The sequence below is a fragment of the Pogonomyrmex barbatus genome, unplaced genomic scaffold (genome assembly GCF_055798465.1).
Source record: "Pogonomyrmex barbatus isolate J1 unplaced genomic scaffold, ASM5579846v1 scaffold6, whole genome shotgun sequence".
Lineage (NCBI taxonomy): Eukaryota > Metazoa > Arthropoda > Insecta > Hymenoptera > Formicidae > Pogonomyrmex > Pogonomyrmex barbatus.
This window is the reverse complement of record NW_028297160.1, coordinates 8,462,983-8,485,493: the sequence shown is the minus strand read 5'-3', so window position 1 is coordinate 8,485,493 and position 22,511 is coordinate 8,462,983. Positions and strand designations below refer to the sequence as shown.

Genomic DNA, 22,511 nt, shown 5'->3' with positions numbered 1-22,511 from the left:
TTCAAGGAACGACTTTATTTCGCAAATATTTCTTAGCGACATAAAACTGCATATTTCAAGTTTATTAAATATTTCCATCTTCAATAAAAGTGATCTTACATAAAAATGATTTAATCGATATTAAAGGAATCAATTGTATAATCAAAGGACATTTACGTACAATTAAATAGAAGATATTGATTGATGAATGAATTTTCGTAAAAAGAAACCAACCAAATTTTTTACAAGCGTTATATATTCCTGTTTAATGAGAATTTTCTATAGATAGCAGAGAGAATTTGCAGATTTGCTTAAGCAGGATAAAAGGACTGAGAGTGTCCAAAGTTATAAAATTTATTCTGAGATCATCGTTTGTACGCGAGCGTATCATAATTAAAGCGGATTAGCTAACGGCATTGTTATCTTCGAGACGAAGATTCTGTCGGTTTCACAAGTTCAGAATATTCTTCATTCGTAATGTCTTTATTTCCGACATTCTGCACATGTTTCCGAAGTTGGTAAAACGCATTAATTAACCCACTGGGATGGCTAAGAAATCATAAGGAATGTACAAAGCTTATTTAAAAAGAATGGTTATAATTCTTGAACGAAATTACAAGAAATCAAAATGAATTCAATTCCTTCTTTCACAATTGTCTCTTCTTTCGATTTTTATTTTTCCTTGCTGTATGTATAACTTTACGTTATCTTAGTAATATTTCTATTAATTAATGAAAAAACAAAGAAAACGAAAACGAAGAAAACAAATATATATATATATATATATATATATATATACGCGCAAGAAAAAAACGATAAAATTTATAGAAATAAATGATTTAAAATTTATAGTAATTTTCAGCATTATATTATTTTACATAACAACACACAAAAGAACAAAAACATGATAAATTTAACATCAACTTTATATAATATTATTAATTGTTTTAAAAAGGAAAATGTAAAGTATTTTCCAAATATTCTCAACTGAGACTAATATCTACGATGCACGATTATTATTCAAAATTACTCTACTGAGCAGCTGCGAATTATTACATAATTAACAAACTGCCTAGATCAGATATTTCATGAACTATGTAAATGGTTATCAGCTCGAGTAATCCGCTTTCTTGATCATCTCCGGAGTTGATAGCGTTAAGTGTTAAAATAGCTGAGCTACTACCAAATTACGTGTACCAAATAGCCTCTGCTTAAGCCGAGTTTGAAGCTTCGCTTAAATTTTAAACATCGAGCGAAGTTGCTCTAAGTCAGGTTTACTGGACTTAGCCAGGGAATTTAGACCCTAATAATTAACACCGCCCTAAGGATCTAGTTTGACGCGCCTAAACATATCACGTCTAATACGAACATTTATCAAAAGTTAAGAGAATACGTCTATTTAAAATGAAATGAAAATGGACTGCAAATTATCTTTTGCATGTATATGCATATAGCATATGTATATGCGCGTGTGTCAGTGTACGCAAGAGAAAACAATATAAACTGTATAAAATTTAATACACATAATATCTGATTAACATAATTAATGAAGAAAATTTTGTTCAAATATTTATTCAAAATATTTATTCAAATTATCTTGAAATAATTATCGAAAATATTAAATCCTCTTTTTAACGCTATGATCGATATTTGTAATATAAAATGTGTAATAAATGATTAATTAATAAAGATTTCGAATTTTTATTTAAAAAATTAAAACCGTTGTATATTAACTAAAATCATTAATCGTTATTCTTCTTAAAGCAAATATGCAAATTATTAATAATTTTTATTCTTTTTATTAAATTTATGTTTTAATTGAGCTAACTTCAAAATAATAAAATTATTATTTATTGTATTATAACAAAATAATATAATACACTATTTCAAAAATATTAAAATTTACTATATTTTATCAATTTTTTAAGAAAAATGATGAATTTAATCAATTGCTTAACATTATAATCCGACTATTGATCACAAGAAATCATATCATAAGAATCACGAAAAATTATGACTTCTTCTATTGAAAATGCTTGAAGTACGGCTAATAAAAATTCACAATCGAGGTTTTCTCGCGACATTTAGTTTCGATTGCGCTAAAAGCATTAACGGCGCCAAAGCGTGAATGCTTCTTCCTCTTTCTACTCCTTTTTTTGTGATCGCTGTTTTTCCAAACGTAATTGCTATCGCGTCGCGCCAGGAGTTGCTACGTTGCACACGATTTTTTTTTAACACGATGTCACGCATCAACGATATGAAACGCCTGCTCGTTCTTCAATTATTTGGAGCACGCGGAATTTTTCGGCCTCGCATAGTTTTGTCGTTCAATCGGATATCTGACATTAAAAGCATTTATGGGTCGTTGGAACCACCGAGCGGCCGATATCCGTTTTTTAAACCAGAGAAAAGTTTTTTCCCCTCTTTTTTTTTAATCTCTCCCTTTTCAGCTCCCGACAAACGTGTAAGCTCAACGGCATCAGAATGTTTTTGATAGAGATTTGTTTCAATTCAAAATAACGTCACATAACGAAGATCGATATTAAAATAATACATGCTTCAATGTTACATGTCTATAAAAAATAGAAAAATTCAATTGATACTTATTATGCATTAAACAAGGAAGAATATAATTTTCAATAAGTATAATAGTTTAATTTGATTTAACTGAGATTCAACTGTGTAAATTTGCTAATACTCATGTCTAAATCTCACTTCGATAGAAGCATTTCACATACCACATCTGTAGCCAGAAAAAAACTTTGGCGTTAAATCGATACCGGAGGAAAACAGTTTTAATTAGAGTAACTTTTTCGTAACTCGATAGGAATGTTGCCTTTGTAAAAGTAAAACGCCCAAACAAGTACTTTTAAATTATATAACATATACATAACGATATAATTAATACAATGAGAAAGTACGTAAAAATAAGAGAGAGAATAAGAATTAGAAGCTTGTACAATATCGACGATGAGCTTTTAATTAATATTTGTACATTTTATGTAAGCTATAAAATCTATTTCTTCTAAATTCTTTTTTAGAAAGATTTCTTTTTCTAAATTGGCCTGATCTATATATCACTCACCGAAGCTGGGAGCGGCGATTCTCGAAAACATAAGTACTTCCGCTGTGAAACGGCGATTTATGACATTTTAGTCAGGATGCTCCGCGAAGCGTTGACAGGAAAGCAGAGCGCAGGAAGAATTACTGTCCGAAAGCCGAGGATCTTTGACCTAATGCACGCTTCATCGCTTACGAACTGGCGAGGTCCTCCTCCTTTTCCCCGTGAGATAATGGCCCCTGGCAAATTCGGATTTACACGCGGCGGTTCGCAAGCGATTGGAAGCGTTCCAACATAGCGCGTGCAACGTTTTATACCGCCGACATTTTTACCTTTATTTTCAGCAGCGATCCGCCTCGATATTTTTACCGTTGCAACTCCGCGCAGAGATTACGTAAACAGGCGCGTCCGCCTTCTCGCGACGTTGTTTCTGCGCGCGAAGAAGAGCGCGACGGAATGATTCGACCTCGCGATATATCGAAGTCTCCGCACTGTCGTTAATGCTTTCTGAATATCTGATTTCTCTTCGTAAAACTAAGGCTATATTTCTTTGATAACTGTGGAATCGAATGCTTCTCTTTTTACTCAATGCTTTTTATTCCACTGCTTTATCTCACAATACAAAATAACAAGTTATCTTAAAGTATATCGGCTATATATGCTAAATATATGTAATTCTTTGAAAAATGTTTTTTACCAGTACAGTTATTATCATGTAAAATATTTTTGTATATAAATTATAAAATGTGACTATGTTAGAAACTAAAATATATTTAATAAAAAATTCATACGAATAAATTTAATTTTGAAAATCATGTCATCTTATAAATTTTTTATATAGAAAGACGACTTTTTTAAAAGATGATATTACTTTCTGAATTTCCGTATCTATTATTTTGACATTATTTCACGTAGTTTTATTACATCTGCTATTACATATATATATATATATCGTTTGACCAAATCGCTTATCATTTTGCTACGCAAAGATGATTGTCCTCAGGAAATAGACATTACTAGCGTTGCGAGTTTTCCAGCACGTCCCGGAAAATGACGGAGGCGAGGAGCCTCAAGCGACCTTAGAGTCGAACTCAAAGCGGAACTCGGAAAATGACAAGGAGACGAGACCGAGAAAGGAAACGCGTATCGCGCGCGGTCGCGCAAGTGTTCTCATCAGTATGCAAAACGTAGAACTCGCTCTCACGGGAAAGGAGGGGGATGTGCGCGTGGTTCTCTTGTGTTCTCCATTTGCCCGACTGGGGAAACCATACACCGACGACTCTGTTCAGCCGCTGAAACCGTCCTGGCTGCTCCACCCGCCGCGACAGCAAACTCTTCGCCTCGCTTTGCGTCTCTTTGTGCGCGGGTCGCATCATAGATGCGAGAGCGACGGGCATTATCGTACGCCGAGCACGCGTGTCCGTCGTGCGTCGTGTCGTGCGTGCTCGCGCACGTCGTCGCCTCGCACGTAGCATAATTATCCACGGCGCGCCGTTCTTCTCCTATCGTATTACCTCTCTCTTTTTGTCTTTCTCTCTCTCTCTCTCTCTCTCTCTCTCTCTTTCCTCCTTCATTCTTGTTTTTTTTCTTTCACGTCTTCTCGTGGACATCCTCCTTTTGCCATCTCAAAAACTTCCTCGTGCCTCGGTACTTTCCGAGACTTCGCGCCGGCGATTTTATCTCGCTTCCTCGCAAATGTCCCGTCCCGGATCTCTGCAATTTGTTTCTTGCGAGTTGCTTGCTTTGTAAGTTCTGCTCCGGGACCTAATTGAATTACGAACATTTCACCGGCGCACCAGATAAATGGGCCGCATACAGGAGGCAAAATTTAAATCGTCCCACAATTGAATTTTTATGTAGAAATCCGGTTTGCGCTTTTCTATCCTATTTTCTCAATTTGATTACTTTGCGGTCTGCGCGCATTTCCACCGCGGCTGTCCACCGAGTAAGATTTCCTCTCTCTCTCTCTCTCTCTCTCTCTCTCCCTCTCTCTGCTTTTTTTGATCCCTCTGATCTCTGCTACTATCTCTGATGCCCCGCCCAGACATCTTTGATGTTCTAATGAAGTTAGTTTGCTAAGAAACAACGTCGACCGCCAGAGATTCCTATCCCCTCCCTTGCACGCGACTCTAAGATGGGGTTGCGTCGTGTGTGTTATCTGTGTCACCAAAGCGGCTCTCGTATCTTCTTTCTTTACTCTGAAGTGAGATGCTTCCCTCGGTCTTGTCGCTATGCGAGGCTGGAGAACCTCGGCGTCTCGCATTTCGCTCGTATTCTCGGATTGCAAGCGTGGAGATAGCGAGCTTCACGGTCTTTTGCACAGTTCGCGATAAACTCTTTTCATCGGCCGAGAGAAGATGTGCCATGCCAACGTTTTAAACACAAACCATCGTAGTTCCCGCGATTCTCACGAGTCTCAGTTTAACTTTTTACCGCGCAACGGTATGCAGTATCTCATGCAATTGTCTGTATCTTATATGCATATACAAGATCTCAGACTTATAATCTTTTGGAACATTTTTTTTTTATTTTCACAAAGTATTAGATGATACATTTACTTTTTATTCGTGCCTTTGAAGAAGATCAATATGCGTTAACTCACAATGAAGATATAAAGATCATAATTCATTTTAATACATTTTATATGATGATAATTTTGACAACTTTTGTCTAAGCGTACAAATTCTTGACATTTAATTTAATATTTAAATACTTCTAATTTAAAAATTATCTTAATTTTAGCGTTTTCACATTAGAGTCTCAAAATATTTAAGGGTTTACCATTAACAATTGTTAGGTCTGAGATCTTGTATATACTTCAACAGCAATTTTCTGTGAATCTGATGTTACAAAATTAATACATTATTAGCATTGCTACTGCTACTGACACCCTTATTTGTTTAGGTTTGATATATTTCCTTTCAACGTAACTGATCGCGACTAATCAAATTATGTAATGTGTGGTGAGTTGCACCTTTGTGTTCTCAGACGAAAGAGAAGGAGAAAGAAAGAAAAAGTGAGAGTGCAGTTCCAAAGAGTGCACTGAAATCCAGTTAGTGGACCGTCCTTTTGTATTGTACAATAGGAAACGCGACAAAGCCAACGAATTTCAACGGACTTCGTAAGTCCGGTCGGTTTTCTCCTCACGGTTATATAAGGAGGCAAGCAAACTCTAAGGACATCGAATGTCCGCGAGGAAAGGCAGTGTACAGATAATGATGAAAAATAATTGGACCGTTCGGATGTTCGGGCGCTTTCAAAAGTCGCCGAGGAGGTCGCCGTTGGGCACAAAAGCAAGAGAAAGCATCTCCTTGGCCTATATACGAAAATTGGACGTCTGTCCTGCGGGCAGTCAACCAAAAGTTTTGTCTGAAGTTGATGTACTTGCTATTCTCTTGTGGATTTTTATATGAAAATGTGTTTATCTAAATTATTTATACAAAGATTAATTGTCTTTAATAATATTACAAATTTTAATATCATGTAATTGCGCATAAAATATTTTTCGTCGTATAATAATGCGTTGCATTTATTCAAACGTTGTGGCATATGTAAAAAGAATTTTAAAGCTTTTATGAAATACATTTATATGATTTCGATCAAATACGTTCGATGGTAACAAAAAGGAATACGATTTTATTTATTACCACCAAATCTCGATTTTTGATCTTTCGACTATACGGATATATACGTGGAAGTGCCTTTAGAAGAAATCTAGATTCCATTAGTTTTGCAGTGGCACTACAGCGCGAGCTTCAAATAAAAAAGCTAGTATCAATAAAAAAAAAAATGTTCCAACGTTGATTGGTCGGTCCCACGCATTCGGCCGCCGATCGATCGCGCCTCCTGCAGACACGAAGAAGACAGAACATCGGGTTTTTGTTTCCCTCTGACCCAATTCCCACTTGCATCTCCGAGTCGTCGGAGTGGGCGGAACCGGAACACACTGGATTTTAATTTACGCGGAGTGTCAGAAGCACACGGATAATCGAATGACATTACTGCCATGGCTGGCGCAACGTGTAACGCAATAAAGGTAATCGATGAAAGCCCGGTGACCCGAGACCACTGTTGGTCGTCGATTAGTTTAGATCGGCCTCAGATCAGGATCGCATGCGAAATCCATAACGCCGTCATAAAGAAAAGATGACATTTAGCAAATTGCTTCCTGATGAACATGAAAATTTTCTAATTTCGGAATACTTAAATTGCATATTTAACTACATTACGCTATAAGATTATATTTGAATAACTTTAAAAACTTTAATTTAATAATATTTAATATCAAACGACGAATATAATTTTAGAGCTGTAAATACGTATTTGTTGATGAATTGACAGATGTATTCATTCTTCACTTATTTCTACGAAGATTATTAAAATTTATAAGACTTATAAAATTGCGTGGAACTTTATACGTTCTTTATGTCATAATAGAAAATAACAATCTCTTATATATAAGAGTAATATTTTATTAACGTTGATTTTACTTCAAATTAAACTTTCTTCATGCTTGGAAAGCAAAGTATCTAATCTTCCTAAAGTTAAATGCATAACTCTTGAGTAATCAAGTTCTAACGTTTATTAAGTTTTAAATATGGCTGTATTAAAATAAAGATTGTTAAAATTCATAAATAAAAGCAAATAAAAGCTCCATAAAATTCAAATCGGACTTATTCAATAAATTAAAATTCAATCATTTATAAAATTATCTAATGGTCTATGTTTTATGTGATCTATTGGTTTAATTTGATATTTCTGGATAAAATATATATATATATATATATATATATATATATATATATATATATATAAATAAACTTATATACTGTAATATACCGAATAAATTTTTTTCAAATACGTATAAAACTATAATTACGTGATTTTATAGAAATTAAGTGATTTTATATTTTTGTCTATTTCTATTTTTGTCTATTTATCTATCATATATTTTTATCTATAAAAATTTCAAATTAACAATCATATTACAATAACATTAGCTTTCCACAGAAAATTGATATTTCTAACAAACCTTATCATTTCTCAAGAGGAAAGTGTTTTACTTACAGACGCAAAATTTTGCACCGCAAAGCTTTTTGACCAAATCTTTCGCCTGCAAGCATTACTTCTGCAGTGACATTTTTTTATCCGCGTGAAGATAGGAAAAATGCACCGTCCGTTTTTTAATCCGATTTCGTTATCGGAAAAGGTAGAAACTGCTGGCCGGCACCAGTGTAAAAATTGTTCCGCCGAGCGGAAATGGCACACGGTCCGAGTGTCGAAGAGGATTACGCGGCGTAAAGTTGCGTGGGAGTTGACAAATTTTTTAACTTTTTGATCATTGAGGAAGGTTGCGTCTAAGCTTGCTGAAATGCACATGAATGCTATCATTGATAGGATTCATCATCAAACATATTTTTAATAAGTGTTTCGGTTGTGACCAGCAGATAGCGATAAGTTTCATTCCAATGTTTTTTTAAATGTCTTTTTTAAAGTTTAAAGCGATGAATTTTCGTAACTGCTTTTTCCATTACGCAAACATCAACATTACTCTGAGAAAAATTGGATCATCTGTTCTCGCGGTATGGCAAAATGAGAATCATCTAATCATGATGGCGACGTCAATGGCAGTCAGAGAATGTCTCATCGCGGTTAATCGTGCGATTCCATTCCATTCCGGATTCCGACAGGGAATTTGATTGGAAAGTAGCAACGGATCACAAAGGTTGCCAATCTCGGTCGCACTCGCCGAATAACTTTAGCTAGATGTAAATCCGAGAGTGCTGAGTCGACTTTACCAAACCAAAGGATGCACATCGTCGTCCGTCGCAGCGGAGAGACGATGTCCGTGATTCTTATCGTCGATGTGGAAGCAGAAGTAAATAATTTACCTGGGGAACATTGATTCGATGGCGCCATCGAGTACTTTCTTTTGGCTCCAGCGCTTGCTTCTTCTCAATTCCATTCTCGTCGTTCTTTTCGCTCGACTACTCGTGACTTTCTCGACTCGTGCGAGCGAGAAACTCCCTTAATTCATTGTGCTTCCATCGACGTACTTTCGCCATTCCTCCAAACACCATCTAGTCTAGCTGAGAGAGCAAAAGCGCATCCAGGACTGTCGTATCGTGATTCGTCGGGTAAACGGGAAGGTAAATGATGTCGGACGATCGGTTGTGAGAATCGTTTTGATTTGCAATGATGGTGTGTGGCATACTTGCACAGAGTGTAAAGATATTTGTGTAAAATTTTTTAGTAACCTTATTTCTGTCAAAATATTTATCATTTTGAAATATTGAAAATTTGCGGGCAGAATTGTATAACCTTTGGATAAATCATTGAAAAGAATTAAAAACTGATGCGTACCTTAAATTCTTAAATAATTTAATTCTACAGAGGTTATAATATTAAAAAAACAAGATTAAGAGCAATATATTAATTTATGAAGTATAAAATAGATTATAGACGAGATATGTTTTTTTAAGTTATTGAATAAATGGAGAACGATTTTTTGTTTTAAATATGTAAAAAGCAGCTTCTCGCAAGCGACACCATATTTGGAAAGAAAATAGGCAAATCCAATTTATATTTATTTAAATAAAAGTGATTGAATATGAAAAGTAAGAAAAAAAGTGAACAATTCAACGAATATAGATAACTGTAATAGACTAATCCCTTTCGATATCTTCGTGAAAATTTGTAATCTGAAACGAATACGTGTCATTTTTTTATATATATATATATAAACGATTTTTGTCACAAAATTGGTATATCATAGAATACGATGCATTTGCTAATATATAGTCAAGAAATAAATAACAAAAAGAACGTTCCAAAATTTTCTATGTCGGATTTCAATTGGAGAACATTTCGAGCACGTTATTGATGGTACGTACAACACCTAATGTATAGAGCAAGTAAAGGACGCGCGGATGGTTTTCTCTGCGGAAGGTAGCCGAATGTGGTGGAACGACGTGCATAAGGTGCCATCCTGCGGAAAATTCTGGTCGAGCCGCGGCGACGGGATGCTCGTAAGGTACGGCGAAATGTTGGAACGACCAGGAGCCGTTGCATTTTTATCCCGGATGGTGCCGACGCAGCAGATGAAAGCGGTTATGTCGGCTCTCTATTGCCATCCTTTGTCTCTCTCTCTCTCCCCATATCCAAGACGTTCCTTAACAGCCGCGGCGACTCCATCCCTCTGGCCGCCTCCCCTTTCCGCCCCCGTTATCTTTTCCGCTTCTTCCTTTTTCGCGACCTCAAAGCCAGCTCTATTTTGGACCATCCGAGATATATTCAGGCACACTGGCGTACGACCAAATGCCGTGATACACCACCACCCTCGCTGCAACATGCCGTATAACGTGTTCTGGCGCATGGTGAATCCCTCTCGCTCTAATGTTATTGCCAAACCAACCGCTTGTTCCTTTCCACGCGACGCCGCATTATGCGGTTCTGTATTAAATCCGCTAAAAGAGCGGATTCTTCCGTGGCTCGGAAGTATTTTCTCTCTCAAGAGAAGTCTGATCGAGATTTAAATGAGATTATTATAGTCGATTATGGTGTATATTTATATTGCTTTTGTCATATATAACAGTGCACATTTTCTACTTGAGAAAATTCTAAAATTTTTTTGAAAAGAGATTCTCAAGATTTGATGATCATTTTTATTGAAGATAAAATCATATTCAGTTGCTGAATCGATTCTTTTCAATTCTATAATGAAAATGCGATCATTCTTAATGCTCTTACTCAATATGACGTTTTATTAATATTGTCGTTACAAAATTATTGACATTCGAATTAGGTGAGAAAACTTGCTGTTATTTGTTAAAACATAATTCTAAACGTAAATCATGAAATGTAACAAATGTGAACACGCACGTAATGTCTACGCTTTCCGGGAGCTTGAAATTTATTTCATTAATAAGATAAATGTTTAACAATATTGAGACGTGAAAATTCATAAATTAGCTTTTACGACTGCAGCCAACCAATGGTTGTCATACATGAAAGAATGATGGAGATCGATTCTTACGCGATCATTTTCAGCTATAATTAAATTTAAACACATGAATCTCTGTAAATGGCATATTTGCATGACACGAGTAAATTCACTTTTTGTTTGGATAATTGTTTAAATTGATGCATATATGATGCATCCGCATATAATCAAATTCTTAGTAATAATTTACGCTTCCGTGATAACATGTCATACATATATTACAATACGTTACGCATAAATCCTCCTCGCCGCTTTACCGATTCTGCTTTGCTATTCAGATTTGTGTATTCAACGTGAAAAATCTTAGTTTTAATTATAGCTGCACTTATAACGCCGCTTATGTACAAGCATATTACACGCACGTGTAATAATCTGTTATTTACTTTGTATTCAAGAACGATCGCAATTTGACTAGAACGTGCTTCTTTAGAAAGCAATTAAAAAAAAAAAAAAAAATAGAACATTAGAAAAGAACACATTATTCGATGCAAAGATATTTTTTATATTATCCATTATCCTCAAAATACTAATTTGATTTTTCTACTTTCTTTTTTGTTAAATAACTTTTTCTTATTATCGCCGAATCGTACGTTATGTAAGAATTTATAATGACGTAATGAAGTATATTATTCTTATTAAAACGAGACATTTCATTAAAACCGCGTGACGCAACCAATGATCAAATACATCAAATACACCGAGCCACGTATCAGACCGATAAAATCGGGAGAAGCAAGTCGCGAAAGCGCGCATATCAGTATACTGCGGTATTCCGCCGTCGATTTAATTACCGATTAATCTAGACTTCTTTTGTTCCCTTTGAATAATGTCTACGTTCGCCCGACCAGAGATCGCTCGTGTATCACCGCGCTTGTTTTAATAACGACGATAAATCTCGAGTCCCACAGCCATGCCGACGGAATATTCGAGACTACGCGCCATTGCCTTTTTTTATCGTTCAGATTATTGGACTTCTCGTAGTCTCGATGTCACGTCGATGAGACATTCTCGATTGTGCTCGACAGTATTACCAGTGATGAATCGAAGAAAAAAATGATCAACACGATTTAATTCTTCGAATAAAGAATAAACGAATATGTCTTTGCATTTTTCATAGAGACTTTGAAATCATAAATTTATGAGAGAATTGTCATATTATTATTTCCAAGCAACCGTTTTGAATACTTTAAATGCAATTACGTAAACAATAAATCATATGTGCATATATACGATAATTGCGTAATAAATACAATTTGAAATACATTGCGGTGTCACCATAAACATTTTTCATTATAGAGCTTAAAAATTTTAAAAAGACAAGGACAAGACAAGAAAGAGGCAAAAACTTTAAAAGGACAAAATTAAACTGAAAATTAGCACGGATGCTCGAAATTTCTATCACTACTTATAGCATTATTAAAACTCGTTCTAAAAGCCGACATGGCAGCGAATGTTTCGTTTTTGCAGCTTGCCACAAATCGATACTTTTTCGATACGCCGGAATGGCAACAAATCATCAGGAGCATCATTTATTCCCAAGCGTTCCTCGACGAAGCTAATACACGGTGAAGCACCTCATGGAATAGCCAATGGTAAAATGGTAACTGGGTATAGACCGGAAATGACTACCAGCCGATAACCGGATATCTAATATCCGACCGTTTGGCCGACCGAGTGCTGAAAAATATGAGAATCGGATAAGCACTGTCCGGTAACCATATTCATTGGATTGCACCTTTTGCTGGCGATGCTGCACTCGCAAAAATTTTGGTTTGTCCTTAGTGATCCGCTGAGACTGAATGTTCTATTAGGAGGACTCAACAAAAGGGAACGTATAAGGACAATTCAAATTTAAGAGAAAAATCGATATCAATTACTTTATCTAAAGCTATAAAATTAGTAATCAAGAAATTGGACACCGCCAATATATTTATGGTTGAAATATTATATATGGCTTGTGTTATTTTATTATTCTAGAAAATAAACGCAAATTTTATATTATTTTATATTAAACCACCATTTTATGCAATCAAAACATATTCACATTTTGTAATTATTAATTATCAAATCATATAAATATTAAACGCAAATAAATAAATTATTAAATATTTTGCAGAAATATTTTTTATATTTATTTTCATAGAATATTTTTATAGAATCCATAATGAGATGATTAAGATTTAATTGTTTCAAACATTTGCGATTGCAATGTTGTTGCTGCATACATATAATTATGAATGTTAATCAATATAATGAGCGGATAATTGAATTTTTCTCTTATTTGTAATATTTTTAAAATAGTTTGCCCGATATTTCGGCGATATTTCAACATGAACAATGAAGGAAAGTACGAAAAAGAGAATATGTAATCAGAAAAAAATTATCTAACTATCTTTGTTGGCTTAAAATGGACATATCCTTTAAGTCCTTGTCATTCGTTATACACGAATACATTTTGTTTGTTTAAAAATTTAATGTGAACAACGAAATAGCAAATATTTAATATTATTTATATTGATACTTAATATTATATTCATGTTCAATATTATTAATATTATTTCTACTTAAGTAATGTTATAATAAGAGTAACATTTGAATTGTATTTTGAGAAAAAACTGTCAGTATCTTTCATTATTTATTTTTAGCGTAAAATAGATATTCCGAAGCGAAGTAAAGTTTTTAAACAAGAGGAGAACGCCGGTATTGCTAAAACGCTATCGCTGATACGGTATCGATGATAATTAATAATAATTGCGTGCCGCTCGAGTAATCGAGCATCCATTAGCGCCATTACGCCCATCGTCGCGTTACCACCCTTCGCGCCGCATGTTCTCGCTTTCGCTTCATTAACTTTATTATCATCACGTCGTAATGTATTATTATGTATTACACGTGTTACGTGTTCGGATAACGAGGTCGGATTTGTCGCGAAATGAGGGAAATAAGTCATAGTGGAATATACTGATTTAGTGTGTGCAAGATTCTCGGATTTTAAGGCGCTCATCGCGTCAGTCGGCGCTTATCGCGACGGTCGACATTCACGGTCTCACATATCGGTTAAATGACACCATCCTGACAAATGAGCGTCATCAATAGCGTCTGGCAACTTTACGCTTCCCGAGAGCCACTATTATCGCGCGCGCATCCATATCACCATCTCTGGTTTGTACTGTTACCGAGAGGTAACATGTTCCAGGTCATCACGCATATTTCCCTATTTGTATAATATTTTTTTGTATCTGAACAAGAAAAGTTAATCGGTAATCGGTATCGGAAATTCCCGGACTTTCATTTAAAAATCTCTCTATACACACGTAAAAAGATTACTTTCGGATTTTCTGATTAAAACTGGGTATAAAGGATTTGCAACATATAAATTGTTTGCAATATTAATGGATGTGGCAGATAAATATTTATGAATATCATGAAAATAAACGATTGTATTCAATTAAATATGCAACTGTTCAAGCTCAATGGTTGTGTAGCAGCTTTATCTCACGCATTTTAATCACAAATTTTAATCTTAAATATGATTATACAATTATAAACTTGTTTTCAAAAATAATTGCTTTTGATGTTACATTTGCATTATTAGACGTATACAGAGCATGAAGAAAGGGCATAAAACGTCCCGAAAGATTAAATCTTTAAAATTTACGATAGCGCGCGAAGATTCCGAGATTGTTAAATGTTTTCTCCGATTTTGCAGCCTGTGCATTTTTGATTTAAGGTTTCCTGGATGAGAAGTAGAGACCTCCATATCCTCACCTCGGGAGATTTTTCGTTCAGCTCGGATGCACGATTCGGACCCCAGCACACCCCAGGCAGCGACGCCTGGACTCTCAGGCTGGATAACGCCAGAAAGACGGATTCTGGCAAGTACGAGTGCCAGGTCAATACGGAACCGAAGATCATGTATGCAGTGCAGCTCTCTGTACGAGGTGATTGTCGTTCCACTTCACATTTCGTCCTTCACGTTTGCTCCCCGTGCGACGATTTACGATAAGGAAAATTCAACATTTTTGTTTTTATGCAAATAAAAATCACAACTTTTATTTGAACTTTTGTGGAAGTGCGATTGAATATTTTTGTGCAAAATGCATAATTGCAATTATGCAAAGTCTTAAAAATAGAAAGACGATGATACGTCGAAGAAACAAACTGTTAGATTAATTTTGAAAGATCGAGGCAGCCCGTGTAAATGTAAAAATAATTTGTATGATAACATGAATCGATAAGGTATTAATTTCATTTAATTAAGTCAATATATTTTTCTTTTGCTTCATCAATGTTTCGTCATTAAAAGCTTTTGTATTTTCAGATCCGGATAAACCGGAGGGCTATGACGAGCCGCATTCTCAACAGACACGTATAAGTAAGTATATATACGTACATGGACGTGACGTGTATTTCTGGCTTGCGCGTTTGTGACATACATGAGCGTGACGTTCCTTTAGTTCCTCCAGTCCACGCCGATCGAATCGCTCGTATATTTAAAGACACGACTGAAACGTTCCTATTAACACTGAACAGGCCGTCGGTAATAGCAATAAAGATTTCAAAAGGATAAATTAAACTTTGTTAACCATAGAATACCATGTGCGTTCGTGCGTTTTACTGGAATAGCTTTACTTTTATGGCAAACGCACGATAAAAATACAATTTATTTAATTGAAATACCTAAGCATAGGTCACTTTTATTTTTTATATTACTGAATTATATGATTATTATCGCCAACGCCATAAATTTGTGGGCAATTTTAAAGAGGACAAGCTCGCCATTAATTATATTGCTAAAATATGTAGAACTGCATAAATTCTACATTAAAAGGTTTATGTATGTAATTATTTAAACTTTTCATATTTTCAAATCATTGAAATTAATTATCCAAATTTATATGGTTGTATATGCGTATTTGCATTTTGTTGTGATTCTAATTTCACTGAACGCTGAACTTATTTCGCTGTCTGTGATATCAGCGATAATATTTTGCGCAGACTTGCATAATTAATTTCCCGCGTAATCAGCATTAGCCGAATCGGGTGTGCGCGGTGTATAAAACGGGACGCCTGTATCGCGCAGTTTGAAATTATATCATGCAAATTATTTTATGAATTTCTTGATCGGCACGAAACTCGGACAAGCGTACAATTATGCAATCAAAACTTCGTTGAAAGTTTCGCGGATTGCGGTTGGCGGATAAGATGCATTAATTTTTCTTCTCTCTCTCTCTCTCTCTCTCTCTCTCTCTCTCTCTCTCTTTTTTTTCTTTCAAATTTATTCGTTTCTGTATTCTATCGGTGTACGCGCCATGGATGATGAACGTAATAAAATACGCACGGTGAACATCACCTCACAATAAAAATTTTCACCAGTATAAATCTGTAAAATTCTCTCGGGTGCAAAGATTGACCTAGTTACTGAGAGATTTAAAAATATAACTTTCATCGCCAGCGACTGGCAATTTCCGCTTTGTTTCGCCACTCGGAAAGTAGCGGAACCGAAAGCACTGGTTGGATCGTCGTTAAGATTGCATCAGTTGGAAAAAGCGCGATTAATCAGCCGTGAGGTACAGCGTTAAGCTTACTGATAATTATCAAGCAAAGAAAGCGCGCTTTCTTGTAATACAATCATTACAAATGTAAGGCATCCACTATAAGGTATCACTGTCGCCATTAATTGTGTTTTTTAGTATTTCACCAGCAATATAAGTAACGTGACTAATATAACATGACTAAACTACTAAAAATTTTCAAGAGGATTAGATTTATTAATTATTAAACTATCTGATATTATTAAATTATAGTGTAGATTTATTTTAAAAATATAGATTACAGCAGATTTTCTTGTTTTCACCGTTATTAATAATTTACTTGCAAAAAATATTTAATATTTAAAATTTAAGATTTATTTATTATTGTTTTAATTAATGTATATTAAATATTACATTACTAAAATACTGTAATGTTTTCTTTATTTATATTATTTTCGCTTTTCTCTCTTGTAAGTTTTCTTACATTGTTTATTTTGGGGAAATCGCAAACTTAAAAGTATATTTGATGTTGATCACATTGGATTTACTTAAAATTTATTTATTAACTAAGCCCATATTGAAGATGTAAAATCCATGAATTAGGCGTAATAGCCTATAGTATAAGCGAGAGATTAGGTTGAGCTTTTACGAGCGTAACATTACAACGTATGTTTAAAACTTGCACGATGCGATGCTTGTTTACTGCTTTAGATGGTCTGTGGCAAACTTTCGAGCGAGTAAACAGCGTTATTTCTGTTGTTCGCTATAATACTCCGTGAAACTCTAGTGGGTGCATTATATGAAAGTTTATTATCAGATCTACATAGCATACGTGTGTAACTGGCGAAGTGCTTCGACTGTTTTGAGTCTAATTCGCATATCGCCAATATTCGATATATTTGAAACCTAATACCTCGGAATAAGTCGAATTGTATTTATCGACAAATTGTAGCTTTGATTCTATTCGTATAATTTTACTGTTAGATATTCTTCTAAAATACAAAACTTGTTGAAAGTGTGGATAAGTGCATAGATCAATTTAGCAATGAACAAGTGAAAAATTATTTATACGATATTAATATGTAATATTAATCAAATATCGCGTTTAAAAATTTAGCACGTTGAGCGTCGACGTCGTCAATGACGTGTCGCACGTTTCATAAAAATATTAATAAACTCCAACATTCGTTCTCGTCACGGTACAACGAACACCCTTTAAAAAATCATTAGAAGCTGCTTTTTATTTTTCTCGCAGAACCGAACAACATCAATCACTTAAGGATAAGTGCGACACCGTTCTGGCTTTGACGCTCGTGATCCGTCGTCGTCGATTCTTCTTGCGAACTTTCTTCAGCCGCTTCATAATTCTTTTTAAGTAACGTCGTTTTATTTCAGACACGTCGTCCTCTCTCTTGACGCCTTCGATGTTCCGAAGTCTACACTTTTTCGTTTACGTCGAACGGCAGATTACGAGAAGCTGCGTTCTGTCGATAGCTATTGGGGAGCTTACTCTTGATACCGTCGCTCAAAATCATCGGCAAAAACTCGCAAATGTTGCAGAAGCACGATTTGTATCGTCGATAGCGTGTTTCTTGATTTCTCCTCGATCATTCTTCTCATCACTTTAATATACACGCAGAATTACGAATATGTAAAAATGAATTTCATTATTCTCTTTTAGATATAATATAATATGCTTGAATATTCTTCGAGCTATTTTGCGATATTATCAACTTAATAGCAAAGTTGCGACCGTGAATATTTCTCTTCGTACGTCTCACGACGTGTTTCCACTCGGAACACTCGGCGTAGTTTTACTCGACTAATAAATACACTCGCGCCAAGTTTCTTCTTCTGTTCGCAATATATGCGAACGAAACTTAAAGATAGTCACAGATCGCTGCCAGCTATATCGTCGAAGTTTCGTAACAGATAAATAAGGGGAGGAAAGCAAAGGAAAGTATAAGACGCGCCACGTATATGTGAATGTGGCATAATGTACATTTTTTAATGTAAATTTTTTTCTTCGTGCAATCGTGCATATTCCAGATGCAGTAAAGCATTATTTATAATTAATATGAATTCTCGTCGTACCGTATTAAATAATTTCGTAATATTCAATTCTATCGTATAATATAATTAGAAATTATATATAAAGCAAAAATCCATAACCTCTGCGATATACTTGATACACCGACATGTCGAATCCGCACTTGAGCATTGCAACTCAGAGAGGATCATGGGAGAATTTATCCACAAAGTTTCCGGCAATAAAAAAGCAAGCAAGACCAGGAAAGAAACGTCGACGAGCGAGTTTACAGTAATAACAGCATAACATAATATTTCGCTAGAGGGAACGCAGTCGTCGCCGGATTCATTTAAGTCTAATAGGATTATCCTTAATCCTGCCGCGGTTTCTTCGTATCCTTTTCTTCGTCCACCACCGAGAGTTCAGAGTTCTAAGGGATAGGGGTTAGACCGCTAAATGAGTCTCGACCACGGTTTCCGTGCTGAATAATGTATACGAGCCTCGATATTTTTCTACGAGACAGAGAACTCCACTTTTAGCCATTTTTCTCTTCTGCTTCAGAGATGATGGTGAATTATTAATCTAATCGAAGAGAGCTTACATGCTGTCAAAATCAGCAACCTTGATATTTTTAAATAATGTTAATACCTTGTATAATGTTTATTTTTTATGTAATTTATTTTTATGTAATATTCGTTCTTCTGTAATAATCACTTAAATTTATGTAACTGCAACTTTGAACGACTTTTCGTCCACGCTATTATTTGATACAGTATACAGATGTAATATTTTTGAAATCTATGTGGAATTCTAAGAGGAGTTATCATATTGTTAGATATGTAAAGATGCAACCGTGCATAGACGCGATGCGCTACAAAAGGAAAAGCGGGGCTTCGTTACGTCGTTACGGGCAAAGTTCGTAACGGGGGGAAACCCATTCGCAATTTATCACATGTGTAATGGAGTACCGAAGAGTTTTCAAGGCGAGGTAATTTACGGTACACTTTGTAAAGGCCGATGCATACAGCGCGTGGTAGTTCGTGCATTAAACGAGTACTTGTCCCTGCTTTCTAAATTAAAATGTACAAGCTTGACAGTATGTCTACGTGTGAGCGTGTGAGTTACATGTTTTTTGCTACCTCAGCGTATTCTACTTTGTGCCGCGTCGGCAAAGCACCGGCGCGGCGCAATGAAAGTGGATATAAAGCTGGCATTAATTAAAATCATTGCATAACATTCGTCGAGTATCCTTGATGGCGCGCGCTAAAGCGCCCACCCTCGGCATCGCGGGATGTTGTTTCTTTCCATCGAGAGAGGATCTAGCGCGTTAATCCCGCTTGTCGGGATATTAAAATCGAGAACGGATTGCATCAATTAGAGGGTATTCACGATACATCATGCTCGCTATGACGTTGTCAATTAAAAACTTGCAAATCCTTTTGCGCACGCCGTTCTTTGTTCGCCATTTCGACATCATCTCGTTGGGATTTAATAAAACCCTCTTTTATGAATTAATGTATAATGTTAAGTATCTTAAAAAATATTCTCTTCTATTTATACACCTTTTATGATAGAAAGCCTGTGACACAAAGCAAATGTAAATGTCAAAACTCTGAGTAAATTTTGATCGAATTGAAACGTATGCGGTATTTATTACGTTGTTTTTCACATTTAATTTAAATATGCAGAAATGCCACAAATGTCATGGGTCTTGCTTTTTAACAATTGATTTATTCATATCAATTTGAAATTGCTTTTCCGTTGACAAATATATCAATATTTGTATAATTATAACCAATCGCATGTCAGCCATTATAAGTTATTTCCGATATATAAAATTATTGTTTATCGATCGCATACGCCACTGTATAACCTTTCAGAAAAATATATATAATTTAATACATTTAACATAAAATAAGCAACGTGAAGATACGTTGAACATATCCAAATAAAATTGTAGATTCGCTAAAGTACATTGTGTTTCACGTAAAAGAATTGATAAGCGTGTGCCGGTACTAAAGTAAAGCATGGCCATGCTTGCTGCTTTTAAAAGCAGCAAGCGTAGTTAAGGGATCCCGATTGCATTTCCGTTTCAAATCAAGATACCTACTCGAATCTTCAGATTTAGACGGGAAATTCGACGTTGCGGCATAGCGCATCGTGGTTACCCTCGACCATCGGATATGCGCATAATCTTGTCACGACGCGGTCATTCAATTGGCTTCAGCCACCGCATGATATTTGTCTGAACATGACTTCTAGGCTACGAGAGTACAGCGCCAGTGGCAGACATAATGGGTCCCCGGGAGCAAAGGGTGCCATCGGGCTCGACGATCACCCTGAGGTGCGTCATATCGTCGCCGTATCAGACCCGGCCCATCAGGGGTGTACAATGGCTTCGGGATAACAAACTCCTAACATTCCAGGTAAGTCTCAGCTGGATACGTAGGGCCGCTCTAATGAAATTTCTGTTTGATGACTGGGAATCGGAAGGACGGGGTAAAAAAGGCGCGCTCGTATATCATCACACCCACGACGCGAAGGGATATATGGGTCATATGGCTCCTACCGTGTCTTTCACATTTTTGTTTGCCTGCGTCGGCTGTTTCTTTCGTGTGATACGTAATGGCTGGAGGTCGATCGATTTAGCAGTCGACGCGGTTTTGCCGCTGCGAAACTGCGAGCGATTATCTTGTTTGGTTGATAAGTTGATGGTCCATCCAAACATTGACCTAAGACTTAGCTTCTCTAGTGATCGATTTTTCTTTTCATTACTTATTGTTTGTTCTAACAAACATCTTATTTTGCTCTTCGAGGACAAAAACCGGTGGAAATTGTAATGAACACTAGACTTCTATTCTGAAGTAGTATTTTAATTGTAATTGACTTGTGTTAAATCATAGCTTATATTTGTTTCATTGATTCAAATACTAAAGATAGTGATAAAAATTTGCATTTTAGAATATGAATATGAGTGATATGAAAAAAAAAAAACAAAAATTCAAGTTTCTTTAAATTTTTATATACGATGAATGTAGAGATTTAGATGTAGAGATTAATGTAAAGATTTTGTATGCAATTTAGAGTAATAGTAAAATTCTTAATTGCATATCATTTCTTTCTTGCTTTACTATAAATTTTGAAAAATAAAAATACGAATTTTGTTCCTATCTCTCAAATATTTAAAAAAATTTTTCTCTTACTTCATCGTTAAGTTTCCTTGTTTACTCTTCATCTAGGCAGCGCGCGGAGGAATAAATGTAGAGACTGAAAAGGATGCAGCACGTACGGTATCTGTGTTGACTTTGGCGGCGGTGACTCAAGATGACGTCGGGAACTATTCATGCAGGCCGACGGAGGGTCGATCAGCCACTGTCACCTTAGGCGTTGAGGAAGGTTAGTCTCAGTCTTTTATTACTTACACGAATATATTATAAAAATAAAAAAAACAAATTGGTAATACCCATAAATAATTTGACTGTAATACAAATTTTATAATTATTTTTTAATCTATATACACTTATATCTCTACGGTATCGTGTAAAATATTTATTAAAAATAAAATAGAGATGGCAAACAAGGGGGTAAAACATATTAAAAGAAAGTTAAAGAACTTAAGATAATGTGACACAATAGGAAAGTGTATAAAAGTATACCAGATACACTTCATGGAACATAATGATATAATAACAGTACACACTTACGTGCTTCGTGATCTTCCGGGAAATCTCGCTGTCGCCGGATGTGCTGTGCTCGCGCGCGCGCGAATGTAGCCGGAAGCCCACCGCAGGCGCACCGATATTACATTTCCTTCTACACTTGCGTGTATCCTCCGCGGGGTACAACCATGATGTAAAGTCGTGCCTTAGGATTACTTGAAACATTTTAAAGTTTTAAAGAGGCGGT

General features: G+C 35.6%; 3 protein-coding genes across 16 annotated transcripts in view; 1 reads left to right on the top strand and 2 right to left on the bottom strand.

The window, feature by feature from the left end:
* The window catches only part of LOC105427947 (DNA helicase MCM9), a 105,335-nt gene extending 83,385 nt beyond the window's left edge, over positions 1-21,950 (bottom strand). Inside the window, exon 1 of one of the 3 annotated variants that reach the window (XM_089082906.1) lies at positions 21,809-21,950. In XM_089082906.1, coding sequence (XP_088939032.1) covers positions 21,809-21,840 — 32 coding nt within the window. In that variant the 5' untranslated portion in view covers positions 21,841-21,950. The remainder of the gene's footprint in view (positions 1-21,808) is intronic. The other 2 variants (XM_089082911.1, XM_089082908.1) reach the window with 2 other exon arrangements.
* The window catches only part of LOC105424865 (protein amalgam), a 270,737-nt gene that overhangs the window by 2,091 nt on the left and 246,135 nt on the right, over positions 1-22,511 (bottom strand). For all 5 annotated transcript variants that reach the window (XR_016140761.1, XR_016140764.1, XR_016140765.1 and 2 more), the window contains 2 exons: positions 22,310-22,479; positions 21,809-21,984 (listed from right to left, as the gene is read on the bottom strand). The gene's annotated coding sequence lies outside the window, so the exon portion shown is untranslated. The remainder of the gene's footprint in view (positions 1-21,808; positions 21,985-22,309; positions 22,480-22,511) is intronic.
* The window catches only part of LOC105424892 (zwei Ig domain protein zig-8), a 95,814-nt gene that overhangs the window by 62,198 nt on the left and 11,105 nt on the right, over positions 1-22,511 (top strand). For 6 of the 8 annotated variants that reach the window (XM_089082917.1, XM_089082913.1, XM_089082915.1 and 3 more), the window contains 4 exons: positions 14,773-14,983; positions 15,364-15,418; positions 20,860-21,031; positions 21,845-22,001. In XM_089082917.1, coding sequence (XP_088939043.1) covers positions 14,773-14,983; positions 15,364-15,418; positions 20,860-21,031; positions 21,845-22,001 — 595 coding nt within the window. The remainder of the gene's footprint in view (positions 1-14,772; positions 14,984-15,363; positions 15,419-20,859; positions 21,032-21,844; positions 22,002-22,511) is intronic. The other 2 variants (XM_089082918.1, XM_089082916.1) reach the window with 1 other exon arrangement.